The 21089-nt window shown below is 42.3% G+C and overlaps 2 protein-coding genes and 1 non-coding gene across 4 annotated transcripts; all 3 read right to left on the reverse strand.

Annotated features, from left to right (window-relative positions):
- Window positions 1-8926: 8926 nt before the first annotated feature.
- LOC133916025 (myb-related protein 306-like) lies at window positions 8927-10676 on the reverse strand. Its single transcript, XM_062359489.1, has 2 exons — window positions 9980-10676; window positions 8927-9869 (listed from the first exon to the last, which is right to left on the reverse strand). The coding sequence occupies exons 1-2, from the start codon at window positions 10110-10112 to the stop codon at window positions 9133-9135; spliced, it is 870 nt and encodes a 289-aa protein (XP_062215473.1). The 5' UTR covers window positions 10113-10676; the 3' UTR covers window positions 8927-9132.
- Window positions 10677-14303: 3627 nt separating this feature from the next.
- LOC133916026 (uncharacterized protein At4g17910) lies at window positions 14304-20173 on the reverse strand. 2 transcript variants are annotated; one of them, XM_062359490.1, is made up of 16 exons: window positions 20020-20173; window positions 19855-19918; window positions 19728-19761; window positions 19133-19263; window positions 18882-18955; window positions 18655-18733; window positions 18469-18558; window positions 17818-17891; window positions 17414-17501; window positions 16940-17066; window positions 16752-16856; window positions 16241-16364; window positions 16107-16158; window positions 15438-15482; window positions 14712-14810; window positions 14304-14564 (listed from the first exon to the last, which is right to left on the reverse strand). In XM_062359490.1, exons 1-16 carry the CDS (start codon window positions 20070-20072, stop codon window positions 14412-14414), a joined length of 1392 nt encoding a protein of 463 aa, XP_062215474.1. In that variant the 5' UTR covers window positions 20073-20173; the 3' UTR covers window positions 14304-14411. The 2 variants fall into 2 exon arrangements, with proteins under 2 accessions (XP_062215474.1, XP_062215475.1); XM_062359491.1 differs by lacking the exons at window positions 19728-19761; window positions 19855-19918; window positions 20020-20173 and adding an exon at window positions 19638-19658.
- An 829-nt stretch (window positions 20174-21002) lies between these two features.
- TRNAL-CAG (transfer RNA leucine (anticodon CAG)) lies at window positions 21003-21083 on the reverse strand. Its single transcript has one exon. It is a non-coding gene; the product is annotated as a tRNA-Leu (tRNA).
- Window positions 21084-21089: the final 6 nt, after the last annotated feature.

Below are 21089 nucleotides of genomic sequence, written 5' to 3' on the forward strand. Positions count from 1 at the left end.
TAGAAACATGATATAGGGATCATAACAGGATGATTGGTTTGAGGTGGTGCAATATAGCAGGTTTGAGTTTGTTCCTGTGTGGGGTCCTAAGGACCAGTTCTTGAACATGTAACCAAGTGAATCTGCACAACCACGAGGCCTATATGAGTACAGTCTGTCCAACTAACTAGCCACTGGGGGCACTGTTGTATGGTTGAGTGGCACAAGAGTGGGCTTCTGCAGCGATGTAATCGTCTGTTAGCGGTGAAACCTCAGTGGGTGCCTGCAAGTTGGCGGGAGCTTTGTAAAGGCATTGTAGTGAGACCCCGACTCCACACCCCGGAAGTGTGAAGCAGCATGGAAATCACGACTCATGGGGAAAGCTGTGCAAACTCTGCAGAGTATTAATCTGGTCGATCAGCCGTGCTCATGGACAAGAGCGGACTTGGACTTCTCACAGGACTTGGACCTTGATGAAGATGACTTCAACCCGGAGTTGTTGTTCTAGGCTGGAGTGCCCCCGGTTGACGCCTGTGCAAGATGAAAGCCCCACTAGCGCTGAAGATTTTTAGTCCCGTTGTGTTTTCTTTTAGACCATCGGGTCCTTCTGTATTAAGTTACTTACGTTATTGTAATAATGGCATTGTGATGATACATTGATGATATAAACGCATGTATGAAACTTGATCTTGGTATACATGTGTTGTGCCCAATCCTTTAAAACTGGGTGTTACAGAAGTGGTATCAGAGCCGTGTTAACCGTAGGATGCAACCTAGATAGAAAGGACGTGCTAAGGACTTATGTTTGTATAAACTACTTTAGTAAAATTATTTTTCTTTAAGTTTTTTCTTACTCTGTCTATTGCTCTTTATAAACTGTTATTAATTTCCTATCTTCTTTAAGAAATGTTAGATGGCTCGCACGAAGATCACCCCACGCAAGCGCGTGTTGGTTCCTGAGCTGTAGATCCCTGCTAATGCTGTCTAGGCGCACCAACCCGCTGCTAAGTTCTAATCCGACGGACAGCTCGCCTGTTACTTCACCCGTACGCTGTGGTACCTGCTTCAGGGTTTGGGCTACCACGTCACTTCACTCTACAAGGGAGTCAAAGTTCCACTTGGAGGTGACCATGTTTGAGAAGCCCACCGACGACGATCTTCGCCGAGTTTGCCGTGTCTGCTAGGCTGGGAGCAAGGACTCTCTCAGAGCTACCTTCGAGGCTAGGAGCAAGGACGCTGCCCGCTAGGCTCTGGCTGTTCTCTGTCGAGAGAACAGACAGGACCTCTGCCACACTCAATTTGGGAAGTTCCTGCTGCGCCCGTCCGACGACCTAGAGGTCATCTTCGCGCCCGTCAACAATGAGCTAGATCTCTGTCTGAGAGAGTAGGTTCGCCTCACCGCCGCCCTATATGCCGAGCTTGATAGAGCTCTCGACGAGCTGGAGGATATGCATCAACGTTATGCAGAGCAAGAGCAGAGCATTCATGAGTTGTAGATTCTGCTGGAGGACCCCGATCAGTTTCCCAAGGAGGCTCCCGTGGCACCCATGGCTGCACCGCCCCGTTCCCCTCCACGCAAGAAGCTTCGTCTGGCAGATGCAGCAGGCAAGGAGTAGAGTCGAGCTAGGAGGATATCCCTAGCTAAATAAATCATTTAGTCTTGTGTGTTCTAGTTGTCTTGTGTCATTTGTGCTTGTGTCTGTAGTGTGAACCTTGTTTTTAGTTGGATCTTTGCATGAGTGTTGGTGTAATGTGAGGGTTTCCCTTCTACATTGCATCAGTTAATAATATAATAATAGTTAGGAGTCTCTTCCTTTCTTTCTTTCGTGCTTATCTGTTCTTTTCTATTCTTGTCTTATTTATCCACCCTTGCTTTTCCCTTATGTTCCCCGCTCGAACCTTGGCTACTAATAGATTGTGAACACCAGGCATGGCGACAACAACAATGATAACGTCAACTACAACGCCAATGACAACACCGCCAACCAGCGTGATCTTCCACCCCCGCCCCCTCTGATGGCCGCCAATCAAGTGATGACCATTCTCCAAGGCTTAGTCCAGGCTATCAACCAGCAACCCCAAGGCCAGCAAGCACCGCTGCAGCAGCCACAATCCATGCTTAGAACTTTCTTGAGCTCTCAGCTACCCACCTTCTCTCAGGCAATTGAGCCCATGGAGCCCACAAGTTTGTCTTGGTATTTATTGACGACATTCTAGTTTACTCCAAGAACGAATAAGAGCACGAGGAACATCTATGAATGGTATTGTAGAAACTCAGAGAAAACCAGTTGTATGCTAAGTTGAGCAAATGTGAGTTCTGGTTGAAGGAAGCTCTCTTCCTTGGTCACATTATTTCAGTAGGAGGTGTGTTTGTGGACCCATCCAACATAAGGGATGTTCCTAACTAGAACCACCATGGAATGTTTCGGAGATCCACAGTTTCTTGGGTCTAGTAGGATACTATCATCAGTTTATAGACGGTTTCTCCAAGATAGCGAAGCCAATAACAAAACTGCTAGAAAAAGGAGCTGAGTTTGAGTGGACCGCAGCTCGAGAAGCTAGTTTCAATGAGTTGAAGAAAAGATTGACCTCAGCTCTGGTATTGATCATGCCTGACACTCAAAAGCCATTCTCTGTGTATTGTGATACATCTCGTCAAGGTTTGGGTGGTGTGCTCATGCAAGAAGGTCATGTTGTAGCATATGCATCTAGGAAGTTAAGGAAGTATGAAGAGAAATAGCCGACACATGACTTGGAGCTAGCCGCGGTAGTTCATGCACTCAAGATCTGGAGGCATTATCTGATAGGTCAAAGATGTGAGATCTATTCAGATCATAAGAGCTTGAAGTATATCTTCACTCAACCAGATCTTAACCTCAGACTACGCATATGGTTAGAGTTCATCAAGGATTACAACTTGGGATCAACTATCACCCAGGAAAGGCAAATGTAGTGGATGATACCTTGAGCAGAAAATCTCAGATCAGTGCTATAACTCTTCAAGAGATGAGTCCTGAGCTATGCAAGGAGTTTGAGAAGTAGAATCTGGGAATGGTGTGTAACACTGAGAAAGTTGCAATGGAAATAGACTCAACGCTTGAACAAGATATAAGGAAGGGTCAGCTTGAGGATGAAAAGATTTTAGAAATCAAGCAACTGATTAAAGTTGGCGAAGCCCCATATTTCACTGAAGATGAGCAAGGTACAATGTGCTACAAGCACAAGATATGTGTTCCGGACATAAAGGCTATTTAGGATACAATTTTAAAACAATCTCATGATTCGGTATATTCCATTCACCCAGGGAGTACCAAGATATACCAAGATCTTAAAGATCAGTATTGGTGGTACGGAATGAAACGTGCAATAGCAGAATGAGTGGCTTTATGTGATATATGTCAGTGACTCAAAGCCGAGCATCAGAGACCAGCAGGTCTACTACAGCCATTGAAAATACCTGAATGGAAGTGGGAAGCAATTAGCATGGACTTCATAGTGGTTCTACCTCGAACTCAGTCAGGATGTGATTCCACATGGGTCGTAGTTGACCGGTTGACAAAAGTAGCTCACTTCATTCCAGTCAAAGAATCCTATCGAGGTCCGAAACTAGCTGAGTTATATATGTCCAGGATTGTGTGTCTACATGGAGTACCTAAGATAATTGTATCTGATCGGGGTAGCCAGTTTACCTCACAGTTCTGGCAATATCTACATGAATCTATGGATACAAGGTTGAATTTCAGCTCAACATATCACCTGCAAACTGACGGATTGACAGAAAGAGTGAATCAAATCCTTGAAGACATGTTGAGAGCGTGTGCACTAAAGAACGGTAGCAGTTGGGATAAGAATCTGTCATATACGGAGTTCTCGTACAATAATAGTTATCAAGCTAGCCTCAAGATGTCTCCTTTTGAAGCCTTATATGAAAGGAAGTGTAGAACCCCGTTGTTCTGGAACCAGACTGGGGAAAGCCAAGTTTTTAGTCCTGAAGTTCTGAGAGAAGTAGAAAGACAAGTGCAAGAAATCAGAGATAATATGAAGACTGCTTAATCAAGACAAAAGAGCTATGCAGATAATCGACATCGAGAACTAACTTTCGAAGTAGGAGACTTCATGTATCTCAATGTATCATCGATCAGAGGTCTATGCAGATTCAAGGTCAAAGGCAAGCTTTCACCTCGATTTATTGCTCCGTACAAGATATTGGGAAGACGAGGAGAAGTAACTTACCAGCTTGAGTTACCACCTCAACTCTCAGGAGTACACGATGTTTTTCATGTGTCACAGTTGAAAAAGCGTTTGAGAGTTCCTGAAGAGGAGCTACCAGTAGAAGAACTGGATGCGCAAGAAGATCTCTCCTACTCATAATATCTAATCAAGATTCTTGACATGTCAAAACAGGTTACCAGAAACAGGCGAGTCCGTATGTGCAAGGTGCAGTGGAAGCATCACTCAGAAGAGAAAACAACATAGAAAAGAGAAGATGATCTAAAGGCCGAGTTTCCCCATCTCTTTTCTAATCCTTCCGAATCTCGAGGGCTAGATTTAACCTAAGGGGGGGTAGGTTTGTAACACCCTAAATTTTAATTTTTGAAATAGTTTAAAATGTTGCTAGAATTTTAAATAGGAGTTGCAATTTTGTTCAATAGAAGAAATTAATTTCTAAATTTAAATTGCCATAGGTTATATTTGTGGTTGATACATTCATGCTGTCATAGTTGCTATAGGCTTTTATGTGTGAAAAAACTTTGCAAAAAGATCGCTAGAAGTCACTCATTTGAAACCTCTTTTGAAATTTTGCTCAAAATCTAAAAAGAAAAGGTATTTCAAGAATATTAAAGATTCCCATAGGTTATCAAAATCAATTTCTAAATTTAAATTGCCATAGGTTATATTTGTGGTTGATACTTTCATGCTGTCATAGTTGCAATAGGCTTTTATGTGTGAAAAAGATTTGCAAAAAAGATCGCTAGAAGTCGCTCGTTTGAAACCTCTTTTGAAATTTTGCTCAAGATCTAAAAAGAAAAGGGATTTAAAAAATATTAAAGATTCCCAGGCCAAATTATTTTTCCTCGGGCCATTTCCTCCCTTTCCCCTCTCTCTTTTTCCCGCTTGGGCTGGCCTTTCCTTCTCCCCCCCTCCCCCGGGCTGGCCGCTAGGCTGAGCCGGCCCCTCCGTCCTTTGTCTCGCCACCAAGCGGGCCTGGCAGGAGCCGAGCCACCGCGCCACCCAAGCTGAGCTGCCGTCCGACTCATCTTCTTCCACCTCCGGCCCGTGGAGACCGCCCCTAATTTCCTCTGCCGCTGGTTCAAATCCCGCCTCCCCAAGCCATTTCACTCTAATTAAAGTTCGTAGCCGTGATCCCCGCCCCTTAACCACTTATACCTGGTCATTTTCCCCTCCATAACCCCTCTCAAATGCAGAAACCACTGCATTCATCTCCATTAAGCCGCCGGCTATTTCTCTTTGAATCCGGCCATTTCTCTCCCTCTCTCGTGCATATAAGTCACCCATCGACTTCCTTGCAACGTTTCGAACACATTCCACCCGATTTCCTCTCATTTCCCTCTCGGTTTTGTCCTCTGCATCGTTGTCTTCTTAGTTTCCGATGAGAGCTCCGCCACCGCCACAATTCTTCGTGGCCGAGCTCCTCTAACCCCTTTTCCTCCCCTCTACGGCACTGTAGGGCCACCGAAGAAGCTTCCCACTCCTCCTCGGCCTCCCTCCGCTGCCGGAGTGCCATCCTCGTTGTGACCGAGCTCCTCCAAAAACACCTCTCCATCGTCGGCCTCCCTCCGCCCTTCTTCGACGACGTGAAGCCCGTGGTAAGGACCCCCATGTCTCCCTCTCTCTTTTGCACCTTGTCCCGTTACGATCCATGGCCGGTGGTGCACTTTTGTGCAACTTCGGTGAAGTTCTGCCCCCCCCCCCCCCGTCGTTGTCGGCTGGCCGCCGCCCTTGTTTGCATCGCCCGGTCCGAGCCCCCTTCGCCCCGGCCTTCCGATCTTCATCCATCGGTCCAAATCGCGTACCCCTTTGGTCTTCATAACCATCCCACCGTAGACCCTTGGACCGGCCACTAGGCCGTGGTCCATGGGTCCATGGACCATTTCCATAGGTTTTTCAATTCAAAAATAATTCGGTATTTGATTTATGACATCATAAATAGAATTTTTAGTATAAAATCAATTCGGTTTATTCTAAGAAATCAAGTAAAATTTGCAGATTAGCCCCTAAAACTTCAAAAGCTCAATACTTTTTGCTCGTAGCTCTATTTTGGGCCATTTTCTTGCTCAAATTCTCGTAGCGTCATGTAGAATCTTTTTATAGGGTTTTTACCTAGTTTTAGTACTATTTGGTGTACTATTATTAGTAGTTTCTATTATGTACTTTCTCAGGTATGTCGATTAGGAGGTGAGCAGTTCGGGAATCTTCAAGATCAAGCTTTCGAGGACTTTGAGCAACCCTCCACTGAAGGCAAGTGTCCTTGAACGTTTTGACCTTGTTCTAAAAATCATGTGTAGCTATTTTATTCCTTCTATGCATGCTAGTTTAAATTGGAATTCTATGTTAGGGTTTACTAGCTTTGTATGATCATTCCTTGTCACCATTGTTTAATCATGGGTTAAAATCGGTAATATATGCTAGTGTAGTTATAGTTGGAGAAAATGTTAATCTTAACTAATGCTTATGCAATATAAATCGGGAGTGGTAATCTTTTGTAGAAACATGGTATAGGGATCATAACGGATGATTGATTTGAGGTGGTGCTATATAATAGGCTTGAGTTTGTTCCTGTGTGGGGTCCTAAGGACCGGTTCTTGAACATGTAACCAAGTGAATCCGCACAACCACGAGGCCTATATGGGTACGGCCTATCCAACTAATTAGTCACTTCTCTAACTTTGTGGGCATCATTGGATGGTTGAGTGGCACAAGAGGGGGCTTCTGCAGCGATGTAATCGTTTGTTAGTGGTGAAACCTTAGTGAGTCTGTGCAAGTTGGGAGAAGCTTTGTAAAGACATTGTAGTGAGACCCTGACTCCACACCCAAGAAGTGTGAAGCAGCACGGGAATCACAACTCGTGGGGAAAACTGTGCAAACTCTGCAGAGTATCAATCTGATCGATCAACCATGCTCACAGACAAGAGCGGACTTAGACTTCTTCAATATTAGATGTGATCAGGGTTGGTATGATTGGTTGGGTAGCTAGGTAATGGAATTACCTGGTGAGTCTTGATAGTCGGATGGAATCCGATGAGTCAATATTTTTGTTACAGTGGTCTCTTCACACTTAGCAAATAGGATGTCTATTGTTAGGGTCATTAGGTTAAAGTTTGCTCAGTGTAGTTAATCGTGTCTAATCTTTCCTTGACTTAAGTCCCATAGTATGTTTTCCCTTCACTTGCAGATTATATTTTTGTACTCGCACCCGTTGTCCATTCTCTTGCATTCTACCGTTGTTTAGAAGCCGTCAATGAAGCTATAACCCTTGATGAAGATGACTTCGACCCGGAGCTGCTATTCTAGGCTGGAGTGCCCTCGGTTGATGCCTGTGGAAGATAGAAGTCCCACTGACGCTGAAGATCTTTAGTTCCACTGTGTTTTTTTAGACTCTCGAGTCCTTTTGTATTAAGTTATTTACGTTATTGTAATAATGATATTTGATGATACACTGATGATGTAAATGCATGTATTAAACTTGATTCTGATATATATACGTTGTGCCCGATTATATTTATTTAAAACTAGGTGTTACATATATCATCGTGGTTATAACAACGATCCTCTCATATTTATGGGAAGAACGGTTACAGAAGTCTTACTCTAAGACCACCGTATATCACTAATATACCATATTCGACATATATTGAACATCAACTCAACTTGAATGCTTAATTGTATTGCTAATCTCGGACACCTATTTCGCAAAGGGAGGTAGAACGATGTCACTGTGCTTGCTTTGATTGCATCATGAAATGCTGCCAGCAAGTACAGTAGCACTGCAAAGGAGGACCGGAAGTACGATTTTTTTAAAAAATATCCCGTGACAAAAACTGCGTAATCTTCACGTCCATTCTTACTGACTATTGTCTCTTTAAACTGGTGGTAAATGACAAATTTCCAGAAATTCTGCGCAGAAAATGATAGCCGCATTGTCACACAATCAAAATTTGGAAACCCATTTCAATACGTATACAAAGATCATATCGGTTTCACTATTTGTATGTCGTTTGCCCGTGATTTCCTCAAGTCATGGCAGCACCTCCAACTTTGAACCGAGCAAACAGAGAAGCAGACCAAAGTCACAACTACGAGAAAGGAACTTTGAACACGTGAGATCAACCACATTACATATTTCAAACTCAAACAAGTTGCAACTTTATACACCTAATTTTCGCATTCTAACCCTGAATTTCAACTTTGAAGAACTCAAACAAGTGGCTGCTTCAGGATGCACAACTCTACCACGAACTCAAGCAAAATGAATCTTTGAATACATATGACTGATAATTGTACTCAGATCTCAACTTTGATAAAAAAAATACTTATATTTTACCCGTCTTGTGCGTCTATGGTTTTTGGAGAAGGGAACACGATGACGGCTGTCTTTAAGCATACACCTCGACATATTTTTTTAAAACACTAGTACAATTTATAGATATATATATATATATATATACATTTACATCACCATACATATATATTCACACAGCGTCTACCGAAGATCGGAGATATAGAACTTGAAAATTAATAAAGTCACCACAAACGTCTCACTGTCAACAGGTACGTCGCCTACCATTAGAGTTCGATCCTTAATGGGTATATGATACAACCACATTTACTAACCATCTGAGCCAAAACTTTACTGGATGCAATGAAATGAGTAAATGGCCGGAAGGAGGACACGGTGTCTAAGCCTTTCAATTTCAGAATAGCATGGTTTTTCCGTGAAATTTCATCAAATTCTTTGTTGACATTTCAAATTGGCTCTCATCGTGATCTTACTTTGGGAATACAAATGATCAGTCACCCGCGTACTCTTGTACGGATGAAATGCAGCAACGACTCTTACCTAGGATAAATTAAGCAACATAGAGAGTCTAAATTAATTCGCATAATTAATGACATCCCATTAATTATTAGACTTTAGAGGGCGAAATTATGCAGCGCGGTATCGAGCAGCAGGCCCTCCTGCGCCGGCTGGTGCTCGCCGCCTTCGTCCTCCAGCAGCCACGACTCGATCGCCGACAGCGGCACATCCCCGGCTGCCGCGTCCGCCTCGCGCCGGAACAGCGGCTCCGCCACACGTGCAGCGCAGTTGGTAGGCGCGCTGGAGCCGGAGCATTCGGTGAGGTCCGACGTCGACCCGGACGCGCTTTCGGCCGCGCGGGGCGTCGGCGTCGCCGGGCTGCCGCCGCGGCTCTTCCCAGCTGGCACCGACCACGCGTCCGGCATCCTGGAGACGTTGCGCGCGTACGCCTGTACTGCCTGCTCGTCGGCCGACAACGCCGGGCTCGTGGTCCTCCCCGTCGGGCCGGCGGCGTCGACGGAGAGAGCCTCGCGCAGGGCGCGCCTGGCGAGGTCGATGTCGGTCTGCAGCGTGAGCTCCCACTGCCCCTTGGACGGCGTTGGCGGCGAGGCGCGCTGCTGCTGCTGCTGGGGCACGAGCAGCTTCTTCTTGAGGTGTGTGTTCCAGTAGTTCTTGATGTCGTTGTCGGTGCGGTCGGGTAGGTAGGATGCTATGGCGGCCCAGCGGTTGCCGAGGAGCGCCTGGAGGTGGACGATGAGCTTGTCCTCCTTGTCGGAGAAGCCGCCGCGCCGGATCCCCGGGCGGAGGTAGTTGGTCCACCGCAGCCGGCAGCTCTTGCTGCACCGCATCAGACCTGCACGCGTGCACAGCTGGAAGTAATCAAGCCATTCATGCAAACATGTACGTACTGACGAAGCAGCAAATCGATGAAGCAAACGCAGATGCATGAGGCACCCTACCCACCTGTGTTGGCTGGGACGGCGCGCCAGTTGCCGGGGCCGTGGTCCTGGACGTAGGAGACGAGGATGAGGTCCTCCTCGGGCGTCCACGGCCCCTTCTTCACGCCCTCCTTGTCGCAGCACGGCGGCCGACCCATCGATCGCCGTTCGGTCGATGCCAGCCAGCAACACACAGATCGACCGACCGATCGAGAGAGGAGAGGAAAGAAGATTTGAGCTTCTTGTTAGCTAGTGGCCTGGTGAGGAAGCTTGTGCCCTTGCAGTGTTGCAGCTAGCGTGTGTGATTATATCGATGGTGATTAGCAATGCAAGGCCGGCGCGCGTGGAGTACTAATATATGGACAAGGGTCCAGGAGCTCGTAGAGATGCTGTATCTGTATACACGGCGTGCCGGGGATGGAGTATACGTAGCTAGACGGCAAGAGGTGACCTGTGGCGAGAGCTGACCTTGTTTTTTAAAAAAAAACTAAGCTAACGCTGCCACGCGCCACAAGCGAAGTCGCGGATAGAGTGAGATCATACGTTATTCACGCCGTCTCTAGTAATCTATAACAATTTTGAAACTACGTGTAGCACGAGCCAGTGAAAATAGTTGAATAGATGGCAAGTTGTAACAATGGGACAAGTGTACTCACTGCTCTGTATAGTCTAGCCTACAATAGCGGTACCAGCGATCGGTTGTCAGGAACGAGAATTCGAGATACTAGGTAGGATCGTCTTTTGGATGGACACGGATCCTCTGCATTAATGACGATTAATGCAGAGAATTACTGTGTGCACAGTAATATGAGTCTTCTGCTACAGTCCCCTGTATTAATTAATCACTGTACTGTAGGTACTGTAGAAAACAGTGTTCGGTTCTACTGTAGCACGAATCCGTATTGTAGCACCAGGTAGTATAGCGTACTGTAGCGATTGATCCAATCCATCCACCTCCAAATCAAGGACTGTGGAGTGCTCCTAATGCACTCTACTGTAGCTCTCTGCAGTTGCCAGTGGCAGCTGCAGAGGATCTGTGTCCCTTTTGGATGACTTGATGGAAAAGTGTTTTTTTCCTCCCTGTTGAATAAGTCCATATTACACTCTGGAATTTTTATGAGTGTATGGAAAAGTGATATGCATTCTCCATCACATATATACTCCTTAAGCCAAATAGACAATATGCGCCCACGACACGCACACATATATACATATACAGGGACACGCTATTTAACACACTAAACCTTAAATAAGTATTTAACGCGTTGGTCAACTCAACCTCGTCGAATCAATCCACAACCGGAAAATTCATATTCCTTTACCGAAAACAGATGATTGGGAAATCCATATTCAATGACAGGAAAACAACCATTCTAAAATCAGAAAATACATGTTACGTGACCGGAAACATGGCTTGGCGTGACCGAATAACATATGTCGGAGTGACCGAAAAATATATATTGTGTGACCAAAAACATAGTTTGACGTGATTCTAAAATATACGTCTTTGAATTGGTTGCGTCTTCGTGAGTTGTTATTGGATACATCCGATGATTTCCTTGCACGTTCTTATCAATTCATTTGAATATGAAAACAAAAAAACAAAAACATATACAAAGAACGAAACAAAAAATACATACTTATTGATTCATTTGACAGCAACAACAAATATAGAGTACAAAGGAATAACAACATACGAGATTTTCTCTCTAAACAAGAAAACTAATCACATAATCAGGAAAACAATTTCCAGCTAATCAAGGAAAATAATAACAACCTGCGATATTTTCTCTCTAAATAAAAAAAACTAATCACGTAATCAGTGAAACAATCTCTAGCTAATCAAAAAAATGAATAACAACATACATGATTTCCTCTCTAAATAAGGAAGCTAATCATGTAATCATGAAAATAATCTCCAGCTAATCAAGTAAAGGAATAATAGCTTGTGGGATTTCCTCTGTAAATAAGGAAATCACATAATTAGGGAAATAATCTTTAGCTGATCAAAGAAAATAATATCCTTCTGATTTGAGGGGATGATGACCACCATGCCACCGTTTGTGCTGATGATGGACGTCAATGCCCAGCAAGCACCACAAGGACCGTGGATGGTACTACCACAATGGTGTTTGCCGAGGTCCAAGAGCGTGGACAAGACTAAGTAGCGCACGCAATAGCCATGCCACCGCCGAGTATATCGATTGGGTCAATAGTGAAGACTGGAGAGGTGTGAACAGTGAACAGAGGTGCCGATGAAGATTCCACGTGTATAACCGAACTTGCACCGATAAACGACATATCAGATCGTTGGTGAACATCAAGGAGCAAGCACAACAAGACAGAGAGATTAACATCCCTCTCAAATCACCCCACCGACACCAGCTACAAATCCAAATATGGAGATCTACAACAATTTATGAAGGATTGAAGGAGAGAGACAAGGAACAACCGCTATTTAAAGACTAGCTAGATCAATGCTTTTTCCGGTTACTAGGGAGCAGGTTGAATACTTATTTAATGCACCGGTAGTTAAATAGCAGTAATATATATGTACACAATTAGCAGGGTAACATTTGCAACAAAATCAGTTATAGGGTGGAAAGTCAAAATCCAAGTGATATTTGAGGTAGTTTTTGCAATTTTGTCTAAATATATATCGACACAATTTAATATGGTGTAATGTAACACAGGGTTTATTAACTTGGCTACTCCATCCATATACGTGCAACAACGGTGATATATATGATACGCCTGTGAATTTGAATGTGATCCCACCGGTACCGGCACCGGCTTAGCATTTTCCAGCGAAACTTGAGATCTTAACAATAAGGCTCATCAGTAATGGTGACCTGTTCGTGCCGTACCCAAGCGTCCTTGCACTCTCTTTTGCATCAGAATTTCTTAATGAAGCGGCAAGCAAGCTCAGGCGCAAACCATGTGCATGTGTACTGATCCAGAAACGAAGCAGTGGCAGCAAGTAGGGTAATGTGCGTACGATCTGCACTTGCTAGGAGTTGCTAAGATGTTTTGCTTGTGTCGAAAGAAACAAGCAGATGTTGCTGGCAGCAAGTATCCAACTCGCAGCAGAGCAGAGTTGAAGTCTGATCCGACGACAATTACAATAGTTAATCCACCCTGGGGGACTTCCAATTAGGTCAATGTGATGCATCAATTCATCAGCATCACAGAATTCACAAGTCCCTCTTGCAGATTAATGCAACAGCGACCCGCCATTAAAAGCTGTCAAACGCAAATTGTGGATTCTGGACCACGATAACTCTTTTTTTCCGACTACTAAGACTTCTGTTTCAGCCCCATTCGGAAACAATGCACCTTCAAGGTCAGCTTGCAAATTGGAATTAGACAAGTGTGTTTACATGCTAGTATCATTCTCGTTTGGGTAGGTTTTAACTCGTAAGGCCGAGATGTAATGTCAAGGAACTGGTAACCAGCATGCATGTGTTTGTTGCCATCTACCCTATGCACGGTTGCGATCCTCGTGGGTTTGCAACCCTTCGTGTGCATACCATCCAAACGAAAACCAATTTTCTAACAAAGAATTCCCGCAGTAACAGCCTGAGTTCAGGTTGCCTCACATTGGAGTATTGAAGCTTAACTATTTGTAGCCTAACTTTCAAGAACAAAATGGAAAAATGATATATATACACACACACATAGATAGATATAGATAGACTAGAGAGAGAGATGGGCCTATGTTTCCTACTAAAGAGAACTTAGAATTTGCTACTACTCAAAAGTCAATGAATGATAAATAGGGTGGGCCTATGTTCCTTGTAGCAGACAAGTTGACACAACACCAACAGAATCATATATGATCGTATGGGGTTTCCATGAACCCAGGCCCCGGGCATCGTCCCAAAAACAGTACATACGATAGCTGCACTCTTTCTGCTTGCGATGCAGAACAAGTGATTTGCATCTGAGAAAATGCCATTTACAGGTCACAAGTGACATCATGTTCTAATATTCATCATCCGCAGAACGCTAGAAATTTGCTCTCAAGTGCAGCGCTGCTTTCCTGAATCCTGCTTTCAACTCTATCCATGACAAGTGGAAACTATAGTGGTATCAACCTATGATTAATGAAACAGCGAACTCTCAACAGACCGTCTTCAATTTGTCAACATGTCTACGGTGGATGTGTCGTCTTCAAATTGAAAGTAAACGGCAGTATTAATACCGGTAGACCTGGTGTGCTATAATATGAAGGGAAATTCGGAGGCTTCTGATGGGACACAAGGAAACTTGAGCCACTTCTCTTGGAAATGGTTTCAAGAAGTGAACAAGTCAGAACCAAGTCAGATCCAGAGTGTAGGCAGAGTTAATGACTGGAGCAACTAATTAGATTAGAAATTTGGCATTATTCCAATCGAGCTACTAGCTTGCTGGCGAATTAATGAATACAAAAAACATATCAGACACTAGCTTACAATTCACCAGAACTTCATTCTAACACCACAAAAATGGGCAAGACCAGCAATCATGCATAAAGTAAAGGTGTATACTGACAGAATCATGAAGGAAGTGAGGGAAGAGGCAGAGAGCGTGTCAACTGAGAGATTTACCAGACCGGTTAGAATATTTGCCTGCAGGAACACTAAGACACTTAAGTTTCAGTTCATTTAACCTGACTAACTGAAAACAACATCCAAATCTGCTAGAAATTCTCAGTGAGGTTTAATTAGTCAATAACATCCATTTTTTAGTCTAAAGAAAGCAAGCAATGATCTTACCAGAAGGAATGAACCAAGCATATTTTGATTGAATGCATCTTCAAGAACCAAGTTCTTTTCATATGAAACAAACCCCGCTAATGTGAGGATTGATAAAACCTGTTTGATAATCACAACAGTCAGCATCAACAGTAGAGCCTAAAAAAAATAGAGAGCTAATAACAAGCCAGAAAAAAACTAGACAAACTTTATGGTTGGTAGACCCTTAAGAAAGCATGCTCATTTACTTGGGTAAGTAGTGAATTTTGTGGCCTTTGCAACTACCGTTGCTAATTTTCTTGGGTCTGATGATATGAGAGTTGCTCCTGAATCATCAAACAGTAACATCGGCTGGCAAGCTATGAAAATAAAGGGTACAAATGAAATTTTGGACCATGCTGTGCACATTATATCCTTCAGAAAATTTTGGACCATGGTTGGTAGACCCTTAAGAAAGATTACAAAAATATGCAAAGCATATAAGACTACATATCGAATTTCTCGCTAACACTTTCCTTGCCTTTTTTCGGCCTCATTGTGGGATAATTTGTAGGTATTATCATATAAAATACATATTGTTCTTGTATCGTTGATTCATGATGCGGTCCTAGCTTATCCACTGCTCGACATGCAAAGAGATATTCCCAAAATGCTAAAGGGAAGTCCAATTTGACTAAACTGAGAGTTCTGATGTGACAATAAATGCCTATTATAATTTTGTGAAAGCAAGATAGCAAAGAACAGTACCTGAAAATTCTGGGCAAAAACAAGCATAACATAAGCGAAGTTGCACTGCAAAATAGAATGCTCTGATCATGTTTTATACCGCAAGTAAAAGGGCACGAATTAGGTTCCAGGTGTTACTTTATCATTCATCCTTGTTATACATGATTTTCTGTATTGGAAAAAAATGTGCAAGTGTTTGTAACAACCTGACCTAAGTCCCTTCACTTCCGTCTTCAAGAAAACAATATTCATTCGCACATATGTGTACAAGGCTTTAAGCTATATGAATTAACTTCTGATTGAATCTAAAGACTACGAGCAGAAAAGGTTAAGCTTCATCGGCAACTTGGGACTTAGGGATAGTGCCTGCTTGCAGTAGAAACCTAAATAAAAATAAATTCCTAAACTTCTCAAGAGAATATGTCAAGAAATCTACCTTGTTTGGACATGTCATAACTGTCTGATGGGTTTAATTAACTAAGTTTAAATACTATTACTCTTTTTATATCATGTGTACTTACTCTAAATTTAAATGCTACAGCTCCTTTTACACCATACTCATCCATTTCCACATAAATATTTTCCTGACTAACATAGCATTGCCATTCCGTTATTAAGACCACAACATTCTGCCCTACATAGTACACACCACAGAAATCAATCCAAGCGCAAAGTTATTTAGTATCTTACCATTCGCCGAGAGACTCTCTCAATATAGCCGTCAAGGATGATTGCCAAAAACCTATGAACATGGAATGGGATGAAATCTTAGTAATCAGGAAATATTAAAACCAGTAATTATGCATGTGGTTATTGTTTCTTACCAAAAAGATGCAGCAAGAACCCAGATTTTTACCACTTGAGTGTTCCTCCTCTTGCCTTTTGAACTAGTGTCAACGAACAGGTAGTAACCCAGAGAAACACCAATTAGAAACATACCCCAGTATCCTGTGCAAGGGGAGGGAATCGATTAGTAGATTGCATAATGTTGCAGCAATTTAGAAATAAGGTGCATCCAAATTCATGGCGTTCAGCTATGAAAAGGATCCAATAGCTAAAGATAATGAGAGTACTTAAGCTCAGCAAAGTAAGAAAAATGTGTAGCATACATCATCATCAACAACAACAACAACAATAACAAAGTCTTTAGTCCCAAGCAAGTTGGGGGTGTAGCACACATCACATAGGATAAAAAAGAAAACAAATGTTAGTAAGATGCATGTACAAAACTTTCATGTATGCCTGCATCTGTATGCTGACAAGCTTGGAGGGCCATATGTTTCTCAGCATCTTAAGCAAAGAAATGACAAACTGTGCATAAAAATATTTTTTTACCAAGTATGCTATAAATGCCTTCCTTATTCTGGCTGATTATGTCAGCACTTCTTTCATCAGAAATGAGGTACTCATTCAATCCAAAAGATAGCCATATCTGATATCCTAAAAAAAGAAGAAAATGAACCCATAAAAAAAAGGATTATTGCAATGTAAAGTCCTTCTAACCAAACTGGAATAGTTTGTACCTGCAAGGATAAGCAGACCAACTAAGCCACAATGTTTTGGATGAATCCTGAAAATAGATGTAAGGATAGAAATTGCTGCAAGGGTGAAAAAGAAGTTCCAATGAACACCATATTCTCCTACATGAACCTACAAGATAACAAATAGAAGTAGCACCTTCATAATACAGCATTATAATATGGAATCAGTGAATAATTTTTCTATTGTGCCAGGCAAATTAATATCCAATCATTCCACTTCCAGTATTACTGAAAAGCAAATATGCTATTGTACAGTATATCTAATTCTGTGTAATATGGCTTCAGTGTCCAGAAAAGAGGAAACGAGGCATCAAAATACAAACACAAAGTTTTGTTTCCACAAATGGCATACAGACACAAAGTAAGTTCCATGTCGGTGCACATGATAATTATGATGAATGACAGAACGAGTAAATAATAATGTAGGTAATTGACACAAAGAAACAAGAAAACTACCTGATAATCAACACCTGATGTGGAGATGATGCGAGCAAAGCCAAGAAATACCAGTGGACTTATGGAACTCAGCGCTGCCTTGAGGCTCCTAAGGAACACAGGCAGGCATATTGTAAGATACAGCATATGAATGTGGTAGACTATTATGTATTGGGAGACCTATCAGACAGAAATTACTGTGATCATGCTGTGAAATTACCAAATTTCAAACAGTGAGGCCTGTGAAAATAGTTCTACTTTTTAGTGATGAGACTAGACAAATGCAGGATCAGTTGTCAGTGCACTAAATGGGAACCAGTGGTCATATGTTGTGCAGCGCACCACGATGAATCCAAATGTCTTTAAGTATCCCTAAATATATCTGGTTTAAGATAAATCAGATCACATCGTAGTTAAAGACTTACATTGAGGTTATGCTTCGCGCTTGTCTAGAAACCAGTGCGTTAGCCACTACAAAAGATCCTACCCCAAGATCCATCTGTTAGACCATGCGTCAAATTCTTAATATCATTAAATGGGGAAGATGATATCAGATTGTACATTGCAACTTCTGAACTTTCAAAAATAGTAGCAAATACATTCTAAATCAAATGCATGACAGCATAGGTTGAAAACAATAAGCAATAATGATTTTTAAACAAGAGGTTGAAAGTAATTTGAATAACACTTAAGATACAACAGTAAGTTGGCTAATAGATGTTTCTTTCGTGTCATTTCTAGAGGGAAAAAAAACTTAAAAGACACTGACCAATACAGGTAGTTACAGACTAAACAATCAACCTAACCAGGGGGTGAGGTGAGGATAAATTGTCAATATAGAACACAACGGCAAAAGATAAAACAGATGATTATCAGTCCATGATTCCACGACCAACACTCCATTCATTAAAGCAAGCTAATAAAGTCAAATATCGTTGGCAGTCCAAACATTTTTATAACTGAATGCACAATTTGCAGCTGTGGCATGTATGCACAGCTGGTTCACGATTATTTGCAATACTTGATGACAAGGAACTAAAGATAAGCAAGAAAAAAAACCTGAAGATATGACTTACGATGCCACTACCATATGTTTCAGCCTTGGCATAGCGTCTTGGAAAGATTTTGAAGTCCACCGCCAATATGCACAAACATGTTACTAGAACCTACAGATTATGCAATCAGTTTTAATAATTATAATGCTGCTATATCTCTAGTACTGAAGGACTAGTAATTGCTCCAATCAATAAACTTTTACATACCACTGACACTCGGTAAGAAGATATGTCTGCCCTGAATGAAGGCAGCTGATTGAGTCTAGCTTTAAGATGTGACTGAGACCTGAGGGTACAGGATTACATCAATTCCAGAACATCATGGATTGTGTGTTGCAAGAAGGAATTACAAAAGTGGAATTTCAAATTGCAGAAACTAAAAAGGTTTCTTTTTTAAAAATAGGTTTATAGGTGTAATAATTCGTACCAAATACCTTTTAATCATGATGTAGATAGATATGAGGATTACAAGAGAAATTGCACAAGTATAAGCCCATTCAGCTAATACCTGCAAAAAACAAGGAAGGAATAACTCAAGGATAACTGTTTCACTTTGCTTTCAACTTACAAGTGTTAAGATATGCTCTGTATTGCAAAGTTTGTTTATCTACGTGCTCACTGATTTTTTTGGATTTAGAAACACTGACATCTAAGCGATAACATAATGTAGTAAATGGGTACTTACTGTGAAAACCAAAAGGATTGGCAATACAACTGCAAGATAATCTACAACCAGCACAGAAAAGTAGTGCATCCAATCTTTACGAACAGGACAAACATCATCATTTTTCTTTGCTGAATCCCACCTAGTATTATCTAAAACATGATGAAACAAGGAAGTATAATGCTCTGTCAGATATACTCCGTACATGGAAAATAAAAGAGACTTCTTTATTTGTCAATCCTAGAAAATTTAAAAGGCCATTCTTAAAACAAAACACGCAGTGAAGTCAAAATGATGGCATTGCATCTATAGCATCAGATTTACCAGCAAGTTAGAAAATGGAGGGGGGACATTACAAAATTCTCAATATCAAGTGAAAGCTTATTTATATTATATGCTGATACAGCCAAAGAACTTGGGCTAGATTGTTGAATCTCGCAACTTACACAAAACAGATGCAAATGCTAATCTGCTAAAACGCAGCATACTGGTAATTTGATATTCCAATCATACTATTGAAGCTCACTTGCTCATTTGTGGTGCGAACCGATTCAGTTAGGTCTTACGCTACAATGTAAGAAAAGTTCAAAATTCACAGCATTTCTGGCGAACTGACCTCCGCTGCTCCACTTCCTGAGAACCACCAAGGCCTGCGCACAAAAAGTAAAAAAACGAAGTCAGATCTCAACTCCACCGCGCGCGCGCGCATAACGAAAAATTGGCAGGGGAAACTGATCGGTCACCGGCACGATGGTGGAGAGCGCCGCGATCTCCGGCAGGGAGGACCCCGTCAGGTTGCTGACGAATCTGCATGGCAAAGGAGGAGGAGAACGCTCAGAGTCTGCAGGGCGGGAAGGGAGTAGTAGGGAGCGCATGCCTCAAGTAGGGCCTGGGGACGTTGGACTTACTGCTCCTTGAGAAGCTTGTTGGGGTTCAGGGACTTGTCGAGGAGGTCATCCATCGCCGGCGTCGAGGCGCGCGGGGAAGGGAAGGGAAGGGGCGACGAGAACGGCGGGCGGCGGCGATGCGTGTGCTTCGGGAACAGCGGCGACCTGACGCGAGCCTTCGGAAGCTCCAAGTGCAAAATCTATTTCACACGTGGCATGGCCCAAATCTGGCCCAGATCTAGTCCCAAAGGCTGCAAGGCCTAATTACCTGGTCCGTACGAGATTATGGGCCAGCAAGTCCAATAAGTCTGGATTGGCCTAGGCCTATTATCAACCGAGTTTTTTTAAAACACCGGTACAACTTCGTAGATGCACACATATTCACATAACCATACGTAGACACTCATGTAACGTCTATTAAAGATTGGAGATATAAAGTTTGAAGATTGATGAAGTCATCACAAGCACCTAGATTTGATGAGACACTAAAGAGAAAATCTAAGGTTTAATCCCTCGTAAGTAGAGAGTAAACCACCTTCACTAATCATCCAATCATAGGCTTGGTTGTCGGCCAAGTTAAGGACTTAAGTTATCTCATTTGTTTCCCTGATAAAAAAAAAGGTAAATCGATTTGTATTATGAACTCTCTTAAGCCCTTTTTTCTTTCTTTTGAGAGAAGAATATCCATGTGAAGTTCTGTAAAGTAAAGACTGTAAGCTTTGACTTGGATTTGTTGAAAAGGAGCCATTACAAGTATATGCATTATGATTTTTACATACTATATCTCGCTAAGAGATGAGATTCCAACGGTCAAAGATGCTCATTCGCGTTGCTCAAATATCTTAAAGTTATGACAAAATTTTAAATAAAAATATGAACTGTAATTTTTTAGCAAGTTTAATTACACCTTCATTGAAACTACGTTCAGTAACACATATAGGAAAGAGAAAAAAAACAAAGGAGGGGGTTAACTAACAAACCTAGTACAATATTAAAAATAGTTCTGTCAAGAATGGGATTCGAACCCATGCCCTTTCGGACCAGTACCTGAAACTGGCGCCTTAGACCAACTCGGCCATCTTGACGTGCTG

The sequence above is a fragment of the Phragmites australis genome, chromosome 4, assembly GCF_958298935.1.
Source record: "Phragmites australis chromosome 4, lpPhrAust1.1, whole genome shotgun sequence".
NCBI lineage: Eukaryota > Viridiplantae > Streptophyta > Magnoliopsida > Poales > Poaceae > Phragmites > Phragmites australis.

Excerpts from the sequence above, each read along its gene's own strand:
- LOC133916025 (XM_062359489.1), bottom strand. The coding sequence starts at position 10,112 with ATGGGTCGGCCGCCGTGCTGCGACAAGGAGGGCGTGAAGAAGGGGCCG. Across the intron at positions 9,870-9,979 it reads CGCCGTCCCAGCCAACACAG|GTCTGATGCGGTGCAGCAAG; the intron begins GTGGGTAGGGTG and ends GCACGCGTGCAG.
- LOC133916026 (XM_062359490.1), bottom strand. The coding sequence starts at position 20,072 with ATGGATGACCTCCTCGACAAGTCCCTGAACCCCAACAAGCTTCTCAAG. Across the intron at positions 18,956-19,132 it reads CAATCCTTTTGGTTTTCACA|GTATTAGCTGAATGGGCTTA; the intron begins GTAAGTACCCAT and ends TGTTTTTTGCAG. Across the intron at positions 16,159-16,240 it reads GTTCTTGCTGCATCTTTTTG|GTTTTTGGCAATCATCCTTG; the intron begins GTAAGAAACAAT and ends CCATGTTCATAG.